General features: G+C 37.1%; 1 protein-coding gene across 4 annotated transcripts in view; it reads left to right on the top strand.

Moving 5' to 3' along the window:
• Nucleotides 1–22,267, top strand: part of CTNNA2 (catenin alpha 2) — a 1,204,911-nt gene that overhangs the window by 1,097,464 nt on the left and 85,180 nt on the right. For all 4 annotated transcript variants that reach the window (XM_007193016.2, XM_057558785.1, XM_007193017.2 and 1 more), the window contains exons 10-12: nt 7,707–7,799; nt 8,392–8,548; nt 14,885–15,085. In XM_007193016.2, the coding sequence (XP_007193078.1) occupies nt 7,707–7,799; nt 8,392–8,548; nt 14,885–15,085 (451 nt within the window). The remainder of the gene's footprint in view (nt 1–7,706; nt 7,800–8,391; nt 8,549–14,884; nt 15,086–22,267) is intronic.

Below are 22,267 nucleotides of genomic sequence, written 5' to 3'. Positions count from 1 at the left end.
CAGGTTGATAAACTCATCTCGGTCTGAGGCAGCTACATTTTCTTTTTTTTTTTTTACAAACATTAGCTCATTTTATTATCACCATAAGCAGCTACATTTTAAAAGGATTTCATAATATCTCAGAGTGAAAGAGAGACACTTTGCAAACATTTTTGGGGGCAGCCAGACCTTTCGGGCTCTGCTCCAATCAAGCTGTGAAGGTGGTCACTAAATCTACTCCTATGTCCATCTCTGTGAAAGTTCATTGTCTTCTTAAGGTTGAATCCCTTTGGCATAACGTCGGCTGCTTCTGTCTTGCCTCTCAAAGAATTCAGGGAAGTGTACTGCTTTGTCTCTTACTGAATTAAAAAATTCTCCATCTGTAATATAGGAGGTATGTTTTGTAGAAACCTCGAAATTCTGTATCAGACAGGCATGTATATATTAACACCATTTTGTGTCCTAATTGTATCAGTTCAGGTAACTGAATAAATCTTCAGATTGAGACCATAGCTCTCTTCATTGCTATGATCATCATAGAGAATAACATTTGCCTGGAATTCATGGCATCGTCTCTTGTCCTTATGGTTTCATATGACCTTGTGACTGTGGTGATTGAAAATTCCATAAATTCCCTTTTAATAGTAAATAAGTTCATTTTATCCTCAAATTTATGATGATAATGAAATATTAACATGAGAAGCAAGTGCTCTATAAATCTCTGAATTGCTATTCTGCTTTATTTCAATAGTGTGCTCTTCTTAAAACACCCATATGATACCTGAAGCTGTAAAAATTAGTGAAATGATAAAGTGTTTGGGGGTTGAATGCACTGAATATGTGCTGGTGTCTGGAACTGAACAGAACTGCAAATATTTAAAACTGTAATTTGATTTCCAGGACCAGAAAAGAAGAAAACGTTCTTGTCTTTCTGGTGCACCTCATATCACTTTAGAATTAAATGCCTAAATACTATATTAGCTGAGCTTTTTAATGTCTAATTAAGGAGCAACCTTCCAGGTATTTTTGTCTTTTCTTGTAAGTGTTCAAACAATACTATGGCATTACTGAGACAGAGCTACTTTCTGTATGTGATGTCCACACAAAACCAAATTTTTCTTAAAGACAGATATCATAAAATATCAATTATATGTGGAATCTAAAAATGATACAAATGAACTTACTTACAAAACAGAAACAGACTCACAGTCATAGAAAACAAACTTACAGTTACCAAGGGGAAAGCTGGAGGTGGGGAGATAAATTAGGAGTTTGAGATTAACATATATACACTACTATATATAAAATAGATAACCAACAAGGACCTACTGTGTAGCAAAGGGAACTCTTCTCAATACTCCGTAATGACCTATATGGGAAAAGAATTTTAAAAGAGTGGGTATATGTATATGTATGGCTGATTCACTTTGCTGTACACTTTGCTGGGTTGTTTTTTTTTTGTTTTTTTTTTTTGATATTGAGCTGCATGAGCTGCTTATATATTTTTTGAAATTAATCCTTTGTCAGTTGTTTTGTTTGCAAATATTTTCTCCCATTCTGAGGGTTGTCTTTTTGTCTTTTTTATGGTTTCTTTTGCTGTGCAAAAGCTTTTAAGTTTCATTAGGTCCCATTTGTTTATTTTTCTTTTTATTTCCATTTCTCTAGGAAGTGGGTCAAAAAGGATCTTGCTGTGATTTATGTCATAGAGTGTTCTGCCTATGTTTTCCTCTAAGAGTTTTATAATGTCTGGCCTTACATTTAGGTCTTTAATCTATTTTGAGTTTATTTTTGTATATGGTGTTAGGAAGTGTTCTAATTTCATTCTTTTACATGTAGCTGTCCAGTTTTCCCAGCACCACCTATTGAAGAGGCTGTCTTTTCTCCCTTGTATACTCTTGCTTCCTTTATCAAAGATAAGGTGACCATATGTGCGTGGGTTTATCTCTGGGTTTTCTATCCTGTTCCATTGATCTATGTTTCTGTTTCTGTGCCAGTACCATACTGTCTTGATTACTGTAGCTTTGTAGTATATTCTGAAGTTCGGGAGCCTGATTCCTCCAGCTCCATGTTTCTTTTTCAAGATTGTTTTGACTATTCGGGGTCTTCTGTGTTTCCATACAAATTGTGAAATTTTTTGTTCTAGTTCTGTGAAAAATGCCATTGATAGTTTGATAGGGATTGCATTGAATCTGTAGATTGCTTTGGGTCATATAGTCATTTTCACAATGTTGATTTTTCCAATCCAAGAAAACAGTATATCTTTCCATCCATTTGTATCATCTTTAATTTCTTTCATCAATGTCTTATAGTTTTCTGCATACAGGTCTTTTGTCTCCTTAGTTAGGTTTATTCCTAGGTATTTTATTCTTGTCTAACACATTTTAAATCAACTATACTCCAATAAAATTGTTTTAAAAATAAAAAAAAATAGAAAGCAAAATAAAATAGATCAACAGCAAGAAAAAAAAACAGACAAATTTGATAGCTACAATGTTCTGTTCATCAGGAACTTCTAGCTGTGCGGTGTTTTTTGCTACATGTGTTTGATTGAAAACATCTTGCATTTTAAGTAATCACAATGTATTTTTGTGAGGGCTCCACACATTCTTGATTTTGTCAATTTTATCTCTGCCATCAGTGTCCCTGGAATATCTCTACCTGTTTTTGGTCAGCTAAGGTGATGATTAAAGTGTTCAGGAATGGATGCCAATCATACAGATTTGGTTTAAGGAGCAAGTTACTTTCTTAGGAGAATCAGCATCAGCTCTCCCTGCTAGTTTATTGTCTTTCTAAAACTGCTAATGATATGATTGTTTGCTTTATCTATTTACCCAGTGTGCCTCCAGAAGAGTGAAAAATATCATAGTCTTTGATCATCCAGAAAATTGTTCTAATCAGGCAATCAGAAAAGCATTACAAGATGGATATCTTACCTCTCCATGATGTGTTCACTGATTCCCAGCCAGGAGTACTGATCATTTCTTTTTTGAACCCTTAAAGCTCTTGTAGTCAGCAGCATACAACTTAACTAAGGCTGCTAAGCTTCCTTCTTTCCCCCAAGATAACCGGTTTGTAAGACACTTAAGTCAAGGATAGAAGACTTTGCCCAGTCTTTTTAGCTTTTACTTCCCCAAATCCATTATGCTCTCAGAAGTCATGGAGGAGAGCTTCCTTTCCTGAGAGAGTCTTGGGAAATTTAGTGCAATTAGCTCACCAAGGAGCTATGCCACCTTTACTCATGTCCTAGTCACTTTCAGTAATCGTAAATCAATCTAAATAGCCCAACATTTAATAGTTAATGATAGACTTTATTGTTTTTTGAGCCCCCAGGAAGGCAATTGACTCTTGTTGCCTGAGCTAAGTTGTAAACAATTCAAGAATGGAGAAAGCAGAGGCCAGCACCAGCCCATAAATGTTACCTATTTAGTTGATTCAAGCAGGTTTCAAAATTCTAGTAAATATAATCATATCACTCAATTTTGGTTTGCAGTCTCATAACACTGATCTATTAATGGTATATTTTTCATTTTTTTACTCCAATTAATTTTTTTCTAATGTCTCATGATTCTATTCTACTATTCTCTTCCCCTCCTCCCCCCCTTAGGAAGACTATCATGCCAAAATTTTTTTTTAAAGGAGAAAATATTGTGATTTGAAATATAGGACATTTTATTTCACCAAAGAGTTTCTGATATCATAACATAAGAGCTGTAGTTAAAGAACAGGTAGTTGAAATCAATCATTAAGTACCTACTGTGTGCAGTAGCCTTGTACTGGTGTTGAAATATTCACTGGCATTTCAAGCTGCATTATTGATTGGGAGCTGCCTCAAGACTGAAACTTAGTGTTTGCTGCCAGAGTTCTCAAAATCACAATATATAAAACCATGTTCAGAGTCACCACGATGTCAATGAGTCCAGTGAGAAGCACAAAGGCAAGCCAAAGGAAAATAAGGAAGATAGGAACTTGGATTGTGTCCATGACCAATTTAAAATACAGAATCCTGCCTTTGGAGATAGTGAAATCCTTAGCATCATGTTGGAAATATTTTCAGAATGTTGTAGAATATAACACAAGGTAAATGAAATTCTGATTTTAAGTGGACTTAAACAGCAGGAGTACATTTCAGAGTGGAGGCTGCCAGGCTTTAGGATTTATAAATCCATAAATTAAAGAGAATAAATAATTGAAGAACTATTGGGAGTTGTCACTTCTTTATTTTTGCTAAGTGTTTCTAGCACTATTCCCCTACTATGATTCTGTTGGGCAATGAGATTCCCATACTAGATCTGAGCCATAATAGAGTTTATTAAACAAAGGATGAAGAAACATTTCAAAAGATACATAAAAGTTTTTGTTTGTTTGTTTTTTATCACAATGTGGAAGTTACTGGTTGGCATCTCCCTCACACAAGAGCCCAGTTCTTCTCAGCCCCAGCATTCCCAGGATCAGCTTCTGCCTGGGGACCTGCCACCAGCATGTGCAGGAGACTGTGGTCTGGAGAGCCACCTCTGTGTCTTATACAAGCCATTACAGTATTCCCTTCTGTTCTTAGGCTGGCACTCTTCTGCTGTCTGCAAGCCTTACCTCCAAACCATACTCAGGCTTCTCCCTGACTTATGCTAGGCTCCCGTGAGACTTGTACAAGTGCAAGAAAGTATTTTATCAGAGCTGGTGATATAATAGATTGTAGTTACTGCATTAAAAAAAATATTTTATTATGGAAAATTTCAAGCATATCTTAAAGTAAAGCCTGTATAATGAACCACCGTATAGTACCACACAGCTTCGACCATTATGAACTAATAGCCAGTTTTTCTATACCTCCACCCATTTCCCCTACCCTAAATAACTGTGAAGCAAATCCCAAACATATAGTTTCATCCATAAGCATCTCGATATATATATATATGTGTGTGTGTGTGTGTGTGTATATATGGCTATGGACACTTAACTGAAGTATTACTAGGGTATTTTAAAACATTACATAAAAACATATATTAAAGCTGTGGACACTTTAAATAAAATAACCTAATTATTACTAGGGTATTTTAAACATTAACCCTTTAATATCATCAAATATTTAGTGAATTTTAAATTTCTTTCATTGTTTTACAATGTACATATGTATAAAAATTCATTTAAATATTTATGGATATATATATAATGGTTTATTTGTCTACTTAGGATCTATAAAGGTCTGACTTTTTTCTACTAGTTATCACCATCAGGATTTTCATGATGGCATCCATGTGGTTTTATTTTACATGTTTGTCTCTTGGATTTCTGTAAATTGAGAATCGATCCTAAGGCTGATCATTTTCATGTTTTGTTTTTTTGTTGTTGTTGTTCCTTTTGGCAAGAACGTTTCATAGGTAGTGTTCTGTCATTCTATCAAAAGATACATAATACATGGTTGTCTTTCTCTTTCTTATTTATAAATATTTTTATGTCAACAGCCATTTAATACTTGGTCTAGAGCCTTTATCTCATTGAGAGTGCTGGTATTTTCTTACTTTTCATCTTACAAAGATGCAAGCAAATATGACCCAAGATCTGATTCCTGGAGCATTTTAAAGTTTTCATGTTGTTGAACTTATATAGAGTCATATGCCAAACTCTTTAGCAATTGTTCACTGCAATGGAAAAGTGTGACCTCAAGTCTCTGTCACATACCAAGCAAGGATGATAAAAAGCAAACAAAACCATCATCTGAAATCATCATTTCATAAAATGAAATGTTTTCAACAGCAGAAATGAGAAGAATTTAAGATTAAAAGTCAGAATTTTAAATTAAATACATATATCTTTCTCAAAAATTCATCACATCATCCTGATTTCACATGCCACCATGGACAGGGGCCACTGCATTCTGGACTCAAATAATGGACTAGAATGTAAGAACTATTGTTTAGCTCCATGACGTTAGCAAACATCTGCTAGAACGTAATGTGAAAATTTGTCCAGCCAAATTACAGGACTAACAACTTTATCTTTAAGAGTATCTTTAACTTATTATGTATTCCAAATCACTATATGCCATTTTAAAAAGCTATTAAAAGGTTACTCTTTAATTCAATACACACGTATTGAGCACCGATTCTATGTCACATACTTATTCTGGCGTTTGGAATATAAAATACGGTAGAAATACAAATATAACAAAGATTAATAAAAAAAAAAAAGCAGAGTGGAGACAATATTGAAATTGAGAACCTGCGTTCTTGCTCTCCCTCCAAGGAGCCTCCTCATACCCCTGGGCGTTTAGTATCCTATGAATGGGTATAATAAGGCATGTTTGTCTTTCTCTTTGAAAACTAAATTACATCGTGAAAATTATCTGAAGAATCAAAGGTAAACTATAAAATGTAAGAAACTACATGATAACATTTGGAACTCAATCTGTGGTTTCTCATAATATATATTCTCACTGTAATAGACTTTATATGTTCATCCTTAAAAACTTCAAAATGGGATTCTTTGCACTAATGATTTATTGAAGTCATCTTTGAAAGTATCCCTAGTATCACCATCTATGCATCTCCTTTCGCTGATAAGGAAACAATCCTCCAAATGTGACATGACTTACAGAATGGGTTAGTGGTTGAGCCTCCTGATCTCCAGCTCTGTGCCGCTCTCCCTGTTCCACACTAAGGTTTCTTTCACATTAGGAACTGTACACATACGCAGTACATTTGAATCTCCCAGGGCGTTAAGGCATAGTAGGGAGGCAGTCTTGTTTTGGAGAGCAGAAGTGAACAAAAAAGTGATACAAAAAGGCAGGTGGCCACAGGGCTCCTAGGGATTCTCTCTGCTAATCATGTACTCTACTTGTCCTACTGCTCCTAGCCCTGACAGCCCTTCTCTTCTCCTTTGCCCTTTCTAATCCCCATCCTCTTGTCCTCTTGACACCAGCTTGATGGGACTGATCAGTGTTTAGATTATAACTTTGTGTGCTGTTGACCTTAGCCAATCAGGCTGGCCTTGTATTACCAATTCTCACTTCTTGAAGAGAAGGAATAACATTGAAATGCTTGACTTGGGAACTTGAATTCAGTTCAGCTGTTTTGGCTGGTATAGTATGTTTTAAAAATCAAACTTGAATGCCTTTATAGTGGACTTGCATCTCCTCATTGGCTGCACACTCCCCCACTGCCTACTGGATTACACCAGGCTTTTCTACACACTTTTCAGAACTGCCTGGCCCCTGAAAGCATTTGAGTTGACTACTGGTGGACTGACATCTTTCTGACAGACTGTGACAGGCAGATCTTGGGTTATTTGGGGTAACAGACTCTAATTTTCAGTTTACTATGGGTCTCTTTAAAATCAAAAGCATTGCCTGTGGCATCTCTCTCACTGGTCAGAATTTAGTACTGATGTGGCCAAAATCACAGTGCCTTGCATTCAATAATGAGTCTTAGGGAGTTCAAGTGAGAGTGTAGATGGAGGGGAAAAGAGTTCAGAAGAACCCAGTTAAAATGCATTATTTTGTGTGCTCAAGAATCTTGAAGCAATGATTTGTTATTAACACCTTGCTTTTCTGATAGAAATGCCTACTGACAGAAGACTTAGTAATATTTGGTTTAATACAGAAGGGTCCCTTTATCTCATTTATGAAAGGATTCTCCTGGATGTGGCGCTCTCCAGGGAAGGTACAAGGTCATGCAACAGTGTATTTTCCCTTGGTCCCAACATCATTTTCATTCAAATCCTCTTCAATACAGGTTGCCAATTTGGCCTGTTCCATCTCCAACAATGAAGAAGGGGTGAAATTAGTTCGGATGGCAGCCACCCAGATTGACAGCCTGTGTCCCCAGGTAAGCCTCATTTACTTTGTTTCCAAAGCCTGATATTTCAGATCTTCTATGCTCCAGCCCTCATGTCACTCATTTCCTTGCCTTGCCCTCTTTCCTCTCACTGGAAAGTGCTACCCATCATTCATGGGTCATTTCAGGTTCTGCCTTTCTCAAAAAGAACTTCAAGCTATTCCAGTCTCTTCAGAATTACTGTGGCAATTATTCTCTTTTCCACTCCTATTGACTTTCTTCTATTTGTCTCGGACTGTTATTTCAATGCTCCGTATCTATTTACCTTTAGTGTCTCAACCACTAAATTATATGCTTGCGCATGTAGAACAAGAGTTCTATTTCTGCCACATCTGTGCTAAATAGGCTTTGCCCAGTAAACACTTTTTGAACCTATATCTTAAAAAAAGAAGAAAAGCAATCAAAAACTAGTAGTAGTTGATAACCTACTTTAACTTTCATGTTTTGATTGTCCTTCCAAACACTGGGAACCCACTTATCTGTGGAAGCTGCAAGGTCCAGGGTTTCAACATGGTCTTTGACCTGCTTGTTCCTCTTTTGAAGAGTGTGGTCAATATGTCCCTGGATTGTTTCTAACAAATAGGTCATCAATGCCGCTCTCACACTGGCTGCCCGGCCACAGAGCAAAGTTGCTCAGGATAATATGGATGTCTTCAAAGACCAGTGGGAAAAGCAGGTCCGAGTGCTGACAGAGGCTGTGGATGACATCACCTCAGTGGATGACTTCCTTTCTGTCTCAGGTAATCACAAACGGGCCCCTGACAAGGCAGCCGAAGGAAGAGAACAAGATGAGATGAGGAATATCTTGCAAATGTCATGGGTCTGTGTTTCAAGTGCTCTCCTTGGCCCTTTGAGCTTTCAGTCATCTCTGCAACTGTGATTGTAACACCTTCTTGAATCTGCTGTGCACATTATTTCAAGACACTGAGCCAAAGCATTTGGGGGGAAAACACAAATTTCTGATCAATATATTAGAAACCCGAACAGATTATTTAAGTAGAGTTAGGCTCCTTTTTACTTCCTGCAGTTTTTAAAATAGGATGGCCTTTGATGCATCTGAATCATCCATCTAAAAAAAGGGTATGGGATATGAGACTGGTTATGTTTAAAAATCAAAAAACCAATAAGTTATTCCAATTTGTCTGCATTAAGGTTTTTTTCCCCAATAAGTGAAGTTACCCAGGTTTGTGATAAGCTGGGAAGAAATGTTAGCCACAGAATGAACCCATTAGAAGGCACTTGGGAGCTATTGAGGCTTTGAGCACTTGACCATGAGGCTGTGAAAAGAAGTGAGAGAAAGTAACTAGTCATCACTGGAAATTGTAACTTTCTTCTTTGTAAATGAAGCCAGACTGAAGGATGTTGGCGCATTTGGATAACCATGTAGTCAATTTGACCTTTAATGGGGCTCATCGATGCTGTTTCAAATTTGGCTACCAGCCAACTAATGGACCTTTTTCCAAACACATTTGACTAAACACATTTGGCCCAATTCACCTAGAAAGTCTCTATGGGAGGCATGGGGGAGGAGGTCACCAGAAACCTCAACCTCCTTGCGAGGCATTAAAATAACCAAGTGACTCTTGAAAATTCAAATTGACCATTGACTCTACCCACAGGCGTATGAAACGCACACCTGCCAGCTCAGGTGTGCCCTAGCCTTGACCAGGACTTACTGAGGTCTGAGAGGGAGGGGTTGCAGCACAGCTGGTGGGATCCAGACAGACAGGGCCTCTGACTGCAACAGTGTGGAAGGGATTTCTGCAGGAGGCTTAGTGTATTTAGAAACTTCTCTCTAGTTGCAGTCTTTCCTTTTACCAAGAAACTGGCAATGAATTCCTACTGGGGGCTTGTGTTTAAAGCTTGTCTGAGAACAGCATAGTTGAATCTGTAGATCTGATGGATGATGTAAAAGCCAACTTTGAAATCATGGAGGGCAGGGCAAGGGAGATGGGAAAAATGAGTGAACACATGCTCAGTATCTATAATTTGTCTGACTTTCTGTTACTTGCTTTAATTCACACAAAAATCTTATAAGATAGGTATCACTATTCTGAGTCTTCCTTTGAGAAAAGTAAGTCACTGAGAGGTAGGTAATTTGGCAGAGGTGTAATTAAAATCCAGATTATCCTCTTTCCAGAATCTATATAGTTCTCAATAAGTCTAGATAGAAGGGAATTTGCCTTTGATGTTTCCAGCTTTCATTGCAGCTCCTTCCCTACCCCCTCACACTTCGCTATCCCCTCTGGTACCACCATTCCACTCTCTCTTCCCTCTTGGAAACCTGTCTCATTCTTCATTCCCAAGGTGCTTTGTTTTTGATGACTTGTCAAAGCAACTATTCATTTAAACATACCCATATCCAAGGGTTGGATGGTAAAGAACTCAATATGTTGCCATTCCTGGGATTTTTGCTTCACTGATACATGAGCCCTAACAACATAAAAGATATGCAAGAAATGCATCTTTCATAAGGTGCTTAGAAATTGTTTGGATAGACATATTGGGGATTTGAGTGGTGGGGAACAGAAGGATGGACACCAGGACTGAGCATCTTTCTTTTATCTAGTCAGTCTTTGCCAGGATGACTATAGGGGTCCCCAAAAGGGGCAGGGGGACTCTCCAACCAGCCTCAGATCTCACACAGCAATCCTAACAGCCCCTGGAAATCTTACTCTACTCCCCTTCTATCTACAAATGAATAGAAAATATCCATATACTACCTTTTTCAAAGAGGAATCATTTCAGAACTTAAAGCTTTCCCAACTTATCCTTTTCTTTAAATGCATGTATGAAAATTTCTGAGGGTAGAGAAAAGCAAGGTGAGGAGGTCTTATCTCAGACTGTTTCAGTAGTGCAAAGCTTTTCTTAATTTACTTCCACCGGGTCTGCCTCTCTGCCACCTTTCTCCCTGCCATTCCTTTGTGCATCTCATTATTACCAGCAACAAGAAAAGACTTTGGCTTCCGCTGATAACACTGTGCAGTCCAACCCCAGTGGTACAAGCATGGCGGCATGCTATGACAGGAAAATGAACAGGTGCTGTTAGGGAGCCAGCCTTGAAAGGACCTGCTAGAACATGCCTTTGGACTTGACAATCGGAGGCGGCAGGCACCTTTCCACAGATGGGCTTGACAAATAATGACACAGCCCACTCTGTCCTGCTGGTAGACTGTAGATACAGCCGGATAGTTGGGGAAACTACTTCTCATCTCCTCTCCGAGCTGGAGCCAAAACATTTGCATCAGTAAATTGCAAGGTTGGCCCAGGAGATATTTTGAAATGGCATTAATGACATTTTATGTATCAGTTTCTTCTTAAGGGAATATCTATTCTGGCAGGAAGCTCTATTTTGAAAACAACAACAGAAAAGATTTTTTTTAAGGGATAGTTTTGTTTTTCTTTCTTTCTTTCTTTCTTTTTTTTCATGCTACCTGAACTTGTGTGTCTGAGTGCTTAATTTGTCCATATGAAATGCAACAAGTTTGGGGAGCTATTAACATTACAGGAGCAAAACCAATTTTCAGATGTGGTCTGGGCTTATAAAAAAAATGAAATGGCTGTATTAGAACACTTAAACTTTTCCCACTGGGCAAAAACTAAAATTTTTAAAACTAAAATTTTTAATAGTGTCTTAAAATGAGCATCTTGGCATTAATCACGTGAGAGTTGAATTCTTGGGTTTGGCTCACAAAATAGCAGGGATCTAAGATCTGAAAAAGCTGTTAACTCAATCCCATAATGTCTAAAAGTTTCGTTTTGTTTTGTTTGCCTTTTTCTCTTTTATTTGTTTGGTTTTTTTGACTCCAGGGTCTTGAGTTTGTTTCATTAAAAAATCCACAGACTGAACTTTGCTTTTGAATTTAGAAACTATAGCTTTAAAGCTTATAATAATCAGGTAGTTTGGTCATCTGTGATTTTTTAACAAGATTACATCTTTCCTGAAATTGTAAGGTTGCAAAAATTCAAGGAAGTTTACCACAAAATACGTTGTAGTCAAATGTTTTATGATGTTTAAAAACCATGCTTTACATCCAGGCATCTGAAGTACCTAAGGGGTTTATCCCAGCAATGGAATCATCTCTGGAATACAGGTGCTTTTTATTATTACTTTCTCTTATATGTTATTTTCTAGTTGGAACATCACTCCTCTATCTCTTTACTTAATGAATTCTTTCTCCTGAAAATACCTTAGGATAAAAATATATAATTGATTGTCCCTCTTCAATGGGCATGTTTATTCAGGATTTCTTTTTTGATTGCCTGTGGTAAGGTGCTGTCAGGCATGAAAATATGAGTTAAGTGTGGATTCTGCCTTTGAATAATTCACTGCCCTTTTTGATAGATACTAAACCAGAGTAATTCCAAACTTGTGAACCCCAGACCTGAGGGTGTAGGGACTAAGAGTGGAGAAGTTATTACAAGGGGTCCAGGGAAACCATATATAGACCAAGTGTCATCTTTTGATCAAATAATATGTCTACAAGAACAATATAGCTCTTTTCAAGTGCATTATTGGTACTTAGATTAATAAAGTACAAATTTATTTTAAAACATTCTTTATCATAGTGGCTTTTACATATATATCATCCACTGGTATCACCACTATCATGAAGGAATTGTAATTCATTTTTTTATAAAAGGGGTGCTTCTAATTGGGTAAAGTTGGGAAATGCAGAGTAAACTATCTCAACATTTCATAAAAAGAGTTGATGAAGAAAACTGAGTCAGTTAGTAAACTGCAAATTAGTAAAATTAATATTTTATTCACACATGATTAATGTGACTAACCATTGAACAAATTAATTGGCAATTCAATTAAGAGCAATGCTTTTGATATCATGGCCTCCTTCAATTAATGTATACAGTTGACCCTTGAAAAACTTGAGGGTTTGGGGCACTGACCCTCCCTCCACACAGCTGAAAATCTGGGCATAACTTTACAGTGAGCCCTATAGATGGGAAGTTCCACATCTGTGGATCCAACCAACCTCGGCTCTGTAGTACTGTAGTATTTACTACTGAAATAAATCCATGTATAAGTGGACCTGCACTGTTCAAACCTCTGTTGTTCAAGGGTCAACTGTAGTTATACCTATGAAAGCATATTCTTTTTCTTGCCTCCTAATTAAATTAGTTGCATATTTTAGTTTGGAAATTAGATTTTAAAAACTATCATTTCATTTTAGGATATTAGGTCATATATGGACTTCTTACATTTTAAATTTTGTTAATTCCAGAGACATTAGTATCTAATGTAATTGACAGATTCCTCTGTTTTGCATTCAATTCCATCTTTAAACTATGCACAGAAAAATGGTAGCTATGCTTATTCTTACATTATGTTATTCAAAGAAAGTGCCTGTTTTTGACATGAACACCCTCGCAGTTGCCCATTTTCGGGGACCACGACATATTTTAATTGTCTGGAGGAATCCAGCAGGGCAGTAAGAGAGACCTATTTGAATCAAACTTCTGTATTTAAAATCCTGTGCCAAGTTTCATTTGAGTAAACCTTTTTTTTTAAGGTGTCCTTTTCGGTGAGTTTGCATGATCCAATCCAAGATATCATAAAGAGGTGATTTCAGAAGTTCCTTAATCAAAATGAAAGCCTTTAAGTCTCTATTTTCACAACTGTCTTTCTCATTTTCTCAGGAAGATATCAGCATTCAGGAAATAACTTCTTGTGAGTTTAAGATATCTAAATATTAAAATTTAAACATTTCATTTTTTTTCTGTTCCAATTTCTATGTGAAACTAGAGAATGTAGAAATCAGAAATTTATAAATAGTTAAGTGAGGAAATCATACTGTATGAGGTCAAACAGATGTTCCTTTATAAAACATGTTATACTTTGCAATTTTCTATCCAATGTCCTATAAAAACAAATATTTTCTCTGAGTGATTTGTTTAATGAAAGAAGGAGAGATCCATGGGAGAGACTGGGATTTGCTGAGTACCCTCCCATCTCTGCTTCTTTAGGAATTTATAAATCAGAACTAGCTCTAGAAACTTCTTAAAGAGGTAATCATTCAATTTAGTCCTTTATTAACTATTCATTGAATAGTTATACTTTCTTAAGGGTTACCAGATTACTTAAGACTACTTCCAATCTTGTTCTATTATTCTGTTGTGTGTGTATATGTATATTTTCAGCTTAAGTTCTTTTTTTTTCCTCAGAGTACTAAACTTTTTGAACATTTCCTTAGAATTCTGTTTCTAAAGAATGTTCAAGGGACATAATAACAGATCTCACATTGGACATGGAAAATACAAAATTGCACACTTGCAAAACTGTAAGGGACCAGATTGTGTGTTTCCTCTAGGCTGGTAGAGAGAAAAGCCTGTCATCCTGCCTGCTTGGATTCTGCTTTGGACAATGATGGAGAGTGATCCCTGACCTTGACTCCAATCTGAGGGAACCAGCCGCAGACTGGATTGCATTTCAATTGTGGGGAACTCTGTGATCCTCTTCACCTGACCAGTTTCCATTGCATATACCTTATGCATGACACAACATTGGAAGACTGATAGGGAGATATTTGTTCATTTTAAAGTCTCCCTTAAATGTTCCCTCAATAAGAACATGATCCAACCCAAAGTGCAACTCTGGACATGTCTAGAAACGTTGCTGCTTGGTGACTTCTTGTTCGCTGCCACTACAACTCTTAAAAGACCTTTTCACCCAATAAATCTTAAACACTGAAACAAAGAAAGAGATATTTTTAAAGTTGGTGGTTCTCAAAGTGTGGTCCCCAAACCAGCAGCATTACCATCACCTGGGAACTTGGTAGAAATGCAATTTCTTGGGCCCAACCCCAGACCTAGTGAATCAGAAACCCTAAGAGAGTCACCCAACAGTCTCTATGATGCTACAAATCCTCCAGTTGATGTTCAAGTTTGAGAACCACTATTGTAATTATAAACTATGTTATTTAAATATAATTTCAATGTTATTAGGCATGTATTGAGATGTACAAGGTGATGGCTTGTGAGCTAATGAATCTATCTTCAATAGGTTTTTAAGTGTGTCAGTGGTATAAAATCACATAAATGTGTATGTGTCCTCTCCACAGAAAATCATATCTTGGAGGATGTGAATAAGTGTGTGATAGCCCTTCAAGAGGGGGATGTGGACACTCTGGACCGGACTGCAGGGGCTATCAGGGGCCGGGCAGCTCGAGTCATACACATCATCAATGCTGAGATGGAGAACTATGAAGCTGGAGTTTATACTGAGAAGGTGCTGGAAGCTACAAAATTGCTCTCTGAGACAGGTAACCATGGATATTAGGTTTGACCAAAATGTCAGCACCATGATTAATTTCCATACCTGAATCAATCTGTTTCATTGTTTCCCATAGGTCTTTCTGCTTCTAAATTACACATGATCATAAAAAGGGTGCTCTTTATTTCTTGAGTTTGAATTGGAATACTTTAGCAGAATAATAATTTATTGTTTTACGGTGTATACTACTCTACAGTTTTTATATATAAGCATTTGATTCTCACAAGGACCTTATGAAGTAGGCAGATTTTTATTATCTCCTATTATGAATGTGAAAATGGAGTTTTGAATCAGTTAAGAGACTGGAAAAAGGTCATGAGTCTAGAAAATAGTGAATATGTGACTGGAACTTGGAATCTTGAACTTGAAAAACATTTCCCTGTCTATTTCTTGAAAAGATAAGAAAGGACCATGGACAACCAGGGAGAAGCCTAAAGGCTTTAGGTAGTACATGGACATGAAGTAATCAAAGGAGGTAGTGGTTGCTGAAAAAGGGTTAGACTTTAATATATGCCCTGCTCCTCTAGCAAAGGTTTGCATGCCCTCTTCCAGGGGCATGCGGCTGCCCACTGGGGAATCACGGTCGTGGTGAGACACAGTTACTTATGGGAGCCTGTCATAGCTCTCTGGTACACTGAGATGGAAAAAAGACTTATTTCTACTGAGTTAGCACAACAACCCATAACTTTGGACAGTTGTGTCAAAGAGTAGCCTATTTTTAGTAGTTTTTTCTCTTGACTGGTGTCTCTTGGCTTCAGACCCTTTCTGAAGTCCCTCATGCCTTGTGTATTTGTATATATGGGGGAATGAGAGTAGAGAGAAAGTCCAGGGATGGAGAGAAGACAAATAGAATTAACTCTATATTAGATGGAGTTATGAATGGATAATGAATCAGGTCCTCTGTATGCACAGAAGAAACTTACCTCAGCATCAGTGGGAGTTTTCATGGGTCTATATATGGAATTTGGAACCCACTAGGCTTTTAAAAATAGACATATCTCTGAAAGGTCAGATACAGCAGTGTTCCAAGTTCTACATAATAAGACATGTTAGTAGAAACATGTTTCCTTCTACAGGGAAAAGGTTATTTACAAAGACTTCTGTAGCTATTTGTTAGTCTAGAATAGCAAGGAAAAACAACAGATAAACAGACATTGGTTGCTCTCTGAAATATAAGCAGAAAAGGACTAGTGTAATATCACATAATAAAGAGCACATCTAGGGATTGTTTCTCTTGAGAATCTTCACAGACTTAGAATTAGAAATAATAGCAATAATAATACGATATATCCATAATTCAAAAAGAGTCATGTACCACAATGTTCATTGCAGCTCTATTTATAATAGCCAGGACATGGAAGCAATCTAAGCATCCACCAACAGCTGAATGGATAAAGAAGATGTGGCACATGTATGCAATGGAATATTACTCAACCATAAAAAGGAAACAAAATTGAGTTATTTGTACTGAGGTGTATAGGCCTAGAGTCTCTCATACAGAGTGAAATAAATCAGAAATAGAAAAAAAAATACTGTATGCTAACACATATATATGGAATCTAAAAAAAAAAAAAAAAAATGTTTTGGTGAACGGAGAGGCAGGACAGGAATAAAGACACAAATGAAGAGAATAGACTTGAGGACACAGGGAGGGGGAAGGGTAAGCTGGGACAAAGTGAGAGAGTGGCATGGACATACACTACCAAATGTAAAATAGATAGCTAGTGGGAAGCAGCTGCATAGCACAGGGAGATCAGCTCAGTGCTTTGTGATCACCTAGAGGGGTGGGATAGGGAGGGTGGGAGGGAGACACAAGAGGGAGGAGATATGGGGATATATGTATGCGTATAGCTGATTTACTTTGTTATAAAGCAGAAACTAACGCACCACTGTAAAGCAATTATACTCCAATAAAGATGTTAAAAAATATGATATATCCTCATTTTAATTAGCTGAAATTCAGCACTATTTTTTTTTTTTTTTCAAATAGCCTTGCCCTTTGCATTCAATAGAGCAACACAATGCAAGCCATACAGTATTTCTTTTCTCATTTGGAATAATTAGAAACAGTTATTTTACTCTCCAATTTAAGGACATTTTTTTCACCCTTAAGGAAACCCTGTCACATTTTTGTAGCTCTCAGTTACTGGCCCATTACCTCAATTTTGTTACAAAGTCTCAGCTTCCTGTGGTATATCTGGCACATAGCAGCATTTCCTTGGATCTGACACTGAGTGAAGAGTGTCAGAGAAGGGTGGAGGACATGGAGACAGAAGTTTCAACTCATGACTGGTTGGAATGATTACTGCCACAGATGACATGCAGAGCATATTGCCAACATATAGGTGACTTTGTGCACACAAAGACTTCAGCATTGTTCAAGAGACATTTTAGATTTCTTTCTTATTGAGCCTTGGGGTGCTTTAATAAATAGAAGGAGTGGTGCCCATTGGGTCAAAATCGACATAAAGGCAAGGGCAGTGTGCCTAGTTGATGGAAATATTTTAACATAATTTTCACCCAAAGTCTTGAAATGTAAATGATATTCTAGTTGAAGTTTTTTTAACTGAAAAAAAAAATCAATGAAGCAGAGCAATCCATCCTGGATTGTTGTTGCTAATGAAGATTTTGTTCTTATTTGTCAATTTTCAGATCTTTAAAAATTCTCATCTCAACCCCTCCTTGCAGTGATTGAATACTTGGGGTACTTAACTAAAGGTACCTTCCTGATTCTGATGTCCACATCCAATTCATAATTGAACAGAAAAGATAAGCAAGACATTTAGATTCTTTCTATTTTTCAGCATCTATTGAAGATCACTAGGAAAGAAGCCAGGTAGAAGAGAGTGAAATAAACAGTTTATAAATAACTAGTAGAAAATGAAATACATGTCAAGGAAAAGTAGATATTAGTGGGCTAAGAACTAAAATATACAAGGTATATAAATTATTTTGCTTCTGTCCCCAATGATTCTTCTCTTTCCTAAACAGGAACAATATAGTTTCTTTATGGGTAAGTAGAGAGGTTGTCAAAGAAATGAAAGCAAAAACTTTAGCTGTGAGTAGAACAATTGACATACACACGGATTCCTCATGGAGGGAGAATGCCTCTGCTCTGAAGCCAGCAGGGCTTAAAAGAAGGGATGGTGCTCTGTCACAATCCCACTGGTCATCTGAACATGTGGAACATGAGGTTTAAAATGTGTGATCTATACGGTGACTTAATACCTAGCATTTCTCAATAAGAATTCATAGCACAGGCAGACCAGCTCAGTGCTTTGTGACCACCTAGAGGTGTGGGATAGGGAGGGTGGGAGGGAGGGAGACACAAGAGGGAAGAGATATGGAAACATATGTATATGTATAACTGATTCACTTTGTTATAAAGCAGAAACTAACACACCATTGTAAAGCAATTATACTCCAATAAAGATGTTAAAAAAAAAAAAAGAAATTTCTCTATAAGAAACAAACTAAAAAAAAAAAAGCTTTAGCTGTTAAAATTCACTGGTTGCTAATTAGAATTGTTGGGTGATGTACTACACACATGGAGTTTGAGGAAGAACATAAGATCAGTTCTGTGATTATGGTTATGCAGAGTTTTGTAGGTTATATAGATTGTATAAAATGGATTAGTCCCCTTGTCACTCACTGTCTGGCTATGCTAAGGAGGGCTATGTCCTTCAAATAAAAACTCATATACAGATCACTAATACCCAAATTTCTACCTTTGGGCTAACATTTTGCTCTTGATTTTTAAAAAAAATCTTAGTGCAACGTTGAATTGGTCACTTTTTTATGCAAGTTTATCAAACTTTGTCCTGAGAGTACATTTTATTTTGAGGAGAGAACATGGAGCAGTAGGCAAGGAGTGGAAGGTGACAAGAAGAAGGAAAAAAAAAAGGAAGAGTCCAGGACATGGAAGACAAAGCATCATGTTTTCTTTTGCCTTGCCACCAACCTACCAGGTTCTGCCCAGCTTTATATCTGAGTTGTTAAAGACCCTAAGGCAGAAGTTCTCAACCTCTGTATTATTGACATGTGAGTCTTGGTAATTCTTTCTTGGGGTGGAGGCAGCTGTCCTGTGCATTAAGGGTGTTCAACAGCATCCCTGAACTTACCCCACTAGATGCTTATAGGACCTCTTCCCTTTCCCACTTCAAGTTGTGACAATCAAAATTGTCTCTAGACATTGCTAGATGTTCTTGGGTGGACAGAATAACCCCCATGGAAAATAGCTGCCACAAGAGAAATAATATTCCAAAATAAGAGCAACTTTAAACAAGACTAAATGGAGCCTCTGCATGATGGCCATAGAGTTCGGTGAAGGGAGTGGAGTGAGAGTATTACCAAGCATGAAAAAAAAGGGGCAGAATGCTCAAAAAGTCTTGACTAGACCAGACTTTGCTGCTAATGGGGTTTTCAAATACAGGCCAACCTCTGTTTAAACATGCAAATGATGCAGGGGTGGGTCTCCATAGAGAGAACTCCCACTTTACCTTCACTGAGAGGCTAGAAATTGAGAGAGATCCAAAGAGTGATGAAACAGTCTGTAGTTAATTTTCCATAAATTACTTTACTTAGTAAAGAGTAAGTAAATTTTTTTGAAGAGTGCTTCTTGTCTTGATATGAATGCTGAGTTAATTTGAAAACACAATTTTGTGGATTATTAGTATGTTAAAATTCTAGGACAACATTACATAAAAATTTACCTATTTATTTTTTTATAAAACTAATCTAGGCAGATGAAAGCACAATAAACTTGATGTACATCAGACTCATTAAATACTTACATATTTGATAAGCTCGTCAATAAAACCTGAATTATAGCAAATTGCCAATAGCTTGGTAGCGAGTGCACCCAACGAGACCCATTTTCAGAGATCTCATTTGCAAAGTCAGATTGCTGTGGAAAGTTGAGGGCCCTGAAAGTACATTCAATGATATTATGTTTAAAGTAGCTCATTCTTCACAGAACAGATTACATTGAAATGCCATTTTTGTATATTTGATGGCTGATGCAAATTTGTGGCAATGTCAACATCATCAGGTTGAGAGATCTTTGAGATGCCGGCAGTTCTTTCTTCAGAGGGAACCCAAAAAGAATAGAAAAAAATAAAGTCTTTTTAATGAGGATTCCGTTATTAAGCACTTTGTAAATGAAAATGAAAATTCCATTATTTTGGAGAACACGTGGGCCAAACAGATGGTATAAATTTTTTCAAGACTTTTTTTTTAAAGAACAGTTAAATGTTCACAGCAAAATTGAGGGGAGGCTACTAAGATTTCCCATGATTCTAAACAATTCCCTTGATTCTGAACATGCATGGTGTCCCCCATTATCTACGTCCCCTACCAAAGTGGTACATTTGTTACCATTAATGAACCTACACAGACACATCATAATCACACAAAGTTCATAGTTTACATTTTGGTTCACTCTTGGTGTTGTATACTCTATTATATTTGGACTAATGTATAATGACATGTATCCATCATTATGGTTTCATACAGTGTATTTTTCACTGTCCTAAAAATTCACTGTACTCCATCCATTCATCCCTCTTCCCCTCCCAATCCCCTGATAACCACTGATCTTTTCACTGTCTCCATGGTTTTGCCATTTCTAGAATGTCATATAGTTGGAATCAAATAGTATGCAGCCTTTTCAGATTGACTTCTTTCACTTAGTAGAGACAGTATAATTTGTAATTTTATGCTTCTGTTATGTAAAATTTTCATAAAAGAGGTTTTTTTTACAGCATTCCTATGTATTTTGCCCAGTAAGAGGAACAAATAGAAAGCACCCAAACTAGAAATGATAATGAGGGGTACCATTGTGTCAGTACAATGTATAGATGAAATCCAGGTAAGGAATCAGAAGAACTCAATTCCTTGACTTCTAAATGTGACCTTACACAAATTAGTTAATGCCCCTGAGCCTCAAGCTTCTCATGTATTGCCTGATGTTTCATCATCCAAGTATGGTCAATATTATTGATTTTGGGATAAATGCTTCACATTTCTTGGCTTCCTCATGACTGCACTCAACATGGACAATCACTGCCCATGAATCCTCTGTATAAACCCTCTTCTCCATCCGGACATGTGTATTTATTATTTTCCAGTTAAAACACATCCATGCTGTTCCCACTCTCCTTCCTGTCATCTTCCCCATTTTCTCCTCCTCCTCTACATCTGTGTATTGAACTTATCCTTTAAGATCTGACTCAAGTCTCAGCTAGAGACAACAGGGATCTATTTATATGAGTCTGTTGACATTTAGTACATCCTCTTCAGTGTCAATGGTCCACAGATAGATTGTCACTTCCTAGAGGCAGGTGTTCCTGTACGTGCCTAGGGCCTAGACAAGTATTATCACATCATTAGCCTTTAATATGTATGCATTGATTAAATGAATACAAAAAATTAATATATGACCTTCTTTTTCAGTAGAGAATATGTCCACTAGCAGCAGCCTTAGGCTTACAGCTCAAGATTCCAGGATAAGTAGAGATGCTTGTTTTCCTCCTACTTTCTACACGTCAAAGAAGAGCAGTCTTCTTGGCCACTTGGGGGTATGCTTATTTCACTTGGACTGATTTCTGTTGCTAGCGGGATCAAGTTTTACCATTGGACATGTCTGGGTGACCTGCCTATCCTCGTGACCAGAGGCAAGGGGTATGGACAGAAGTAAGATCAATATCAGAAGAAGGCAGTAAGGACAGATTAGTGGGAAGACAGAAATATTAGATATTAGAGATAGGAAGGACTATTACAGTCTGTCACTTCTCCGTGACTGACCTTGAAATTAAATTATGAAAGTAATGAATTTCCACAGAAGATGTAATGACTGAGATTCAGTTCAGCCTAGACTTCCTAATATATTTAAATACATTTTAATATAACCCTTACTATTGGTGTAAAGCATTTTATTTCTCCCTGAAAGGTCAAAATGATTACAATATGGAGGAGATGTCTTACTAAGTGGTGGTTGTGCTAGTCTTGGAGGTGGGAAGTCAGAAGTGTAGGAGGAACGAGAAGGAAATTTCATTCACTCAATAGCCCTTAAACAGGCAACATGTAGTTTGTCTCAAAGCTTCTTCCATATGTCTGAAACCTACATACTTGAAGTATTGTACAGATCTGGCTGATGGTTTTTAATATCGGT

Source organism: Balaenoptera acutorostrata, chromosome 12 (assembly GCF_949987535.1).
Source record: "Balaenoptera acutorostrata chromosome 12, mBalAcu1.1, whole genome shotgun sequence".
Classification (NCBI taxonomy): domain Eukaryota; kingdom Metazoa; phylum Chordata; class Mammalia; order Artiodactyla; family Balaenopteridae; genus Balaenoptera; species Balaenoptera acutorostrata.
The sequence above is the reverse complement of the archived record's forward strand: the minus strand, read 5'-3'. Positions and strand labels throughout refer to the sequence as shown.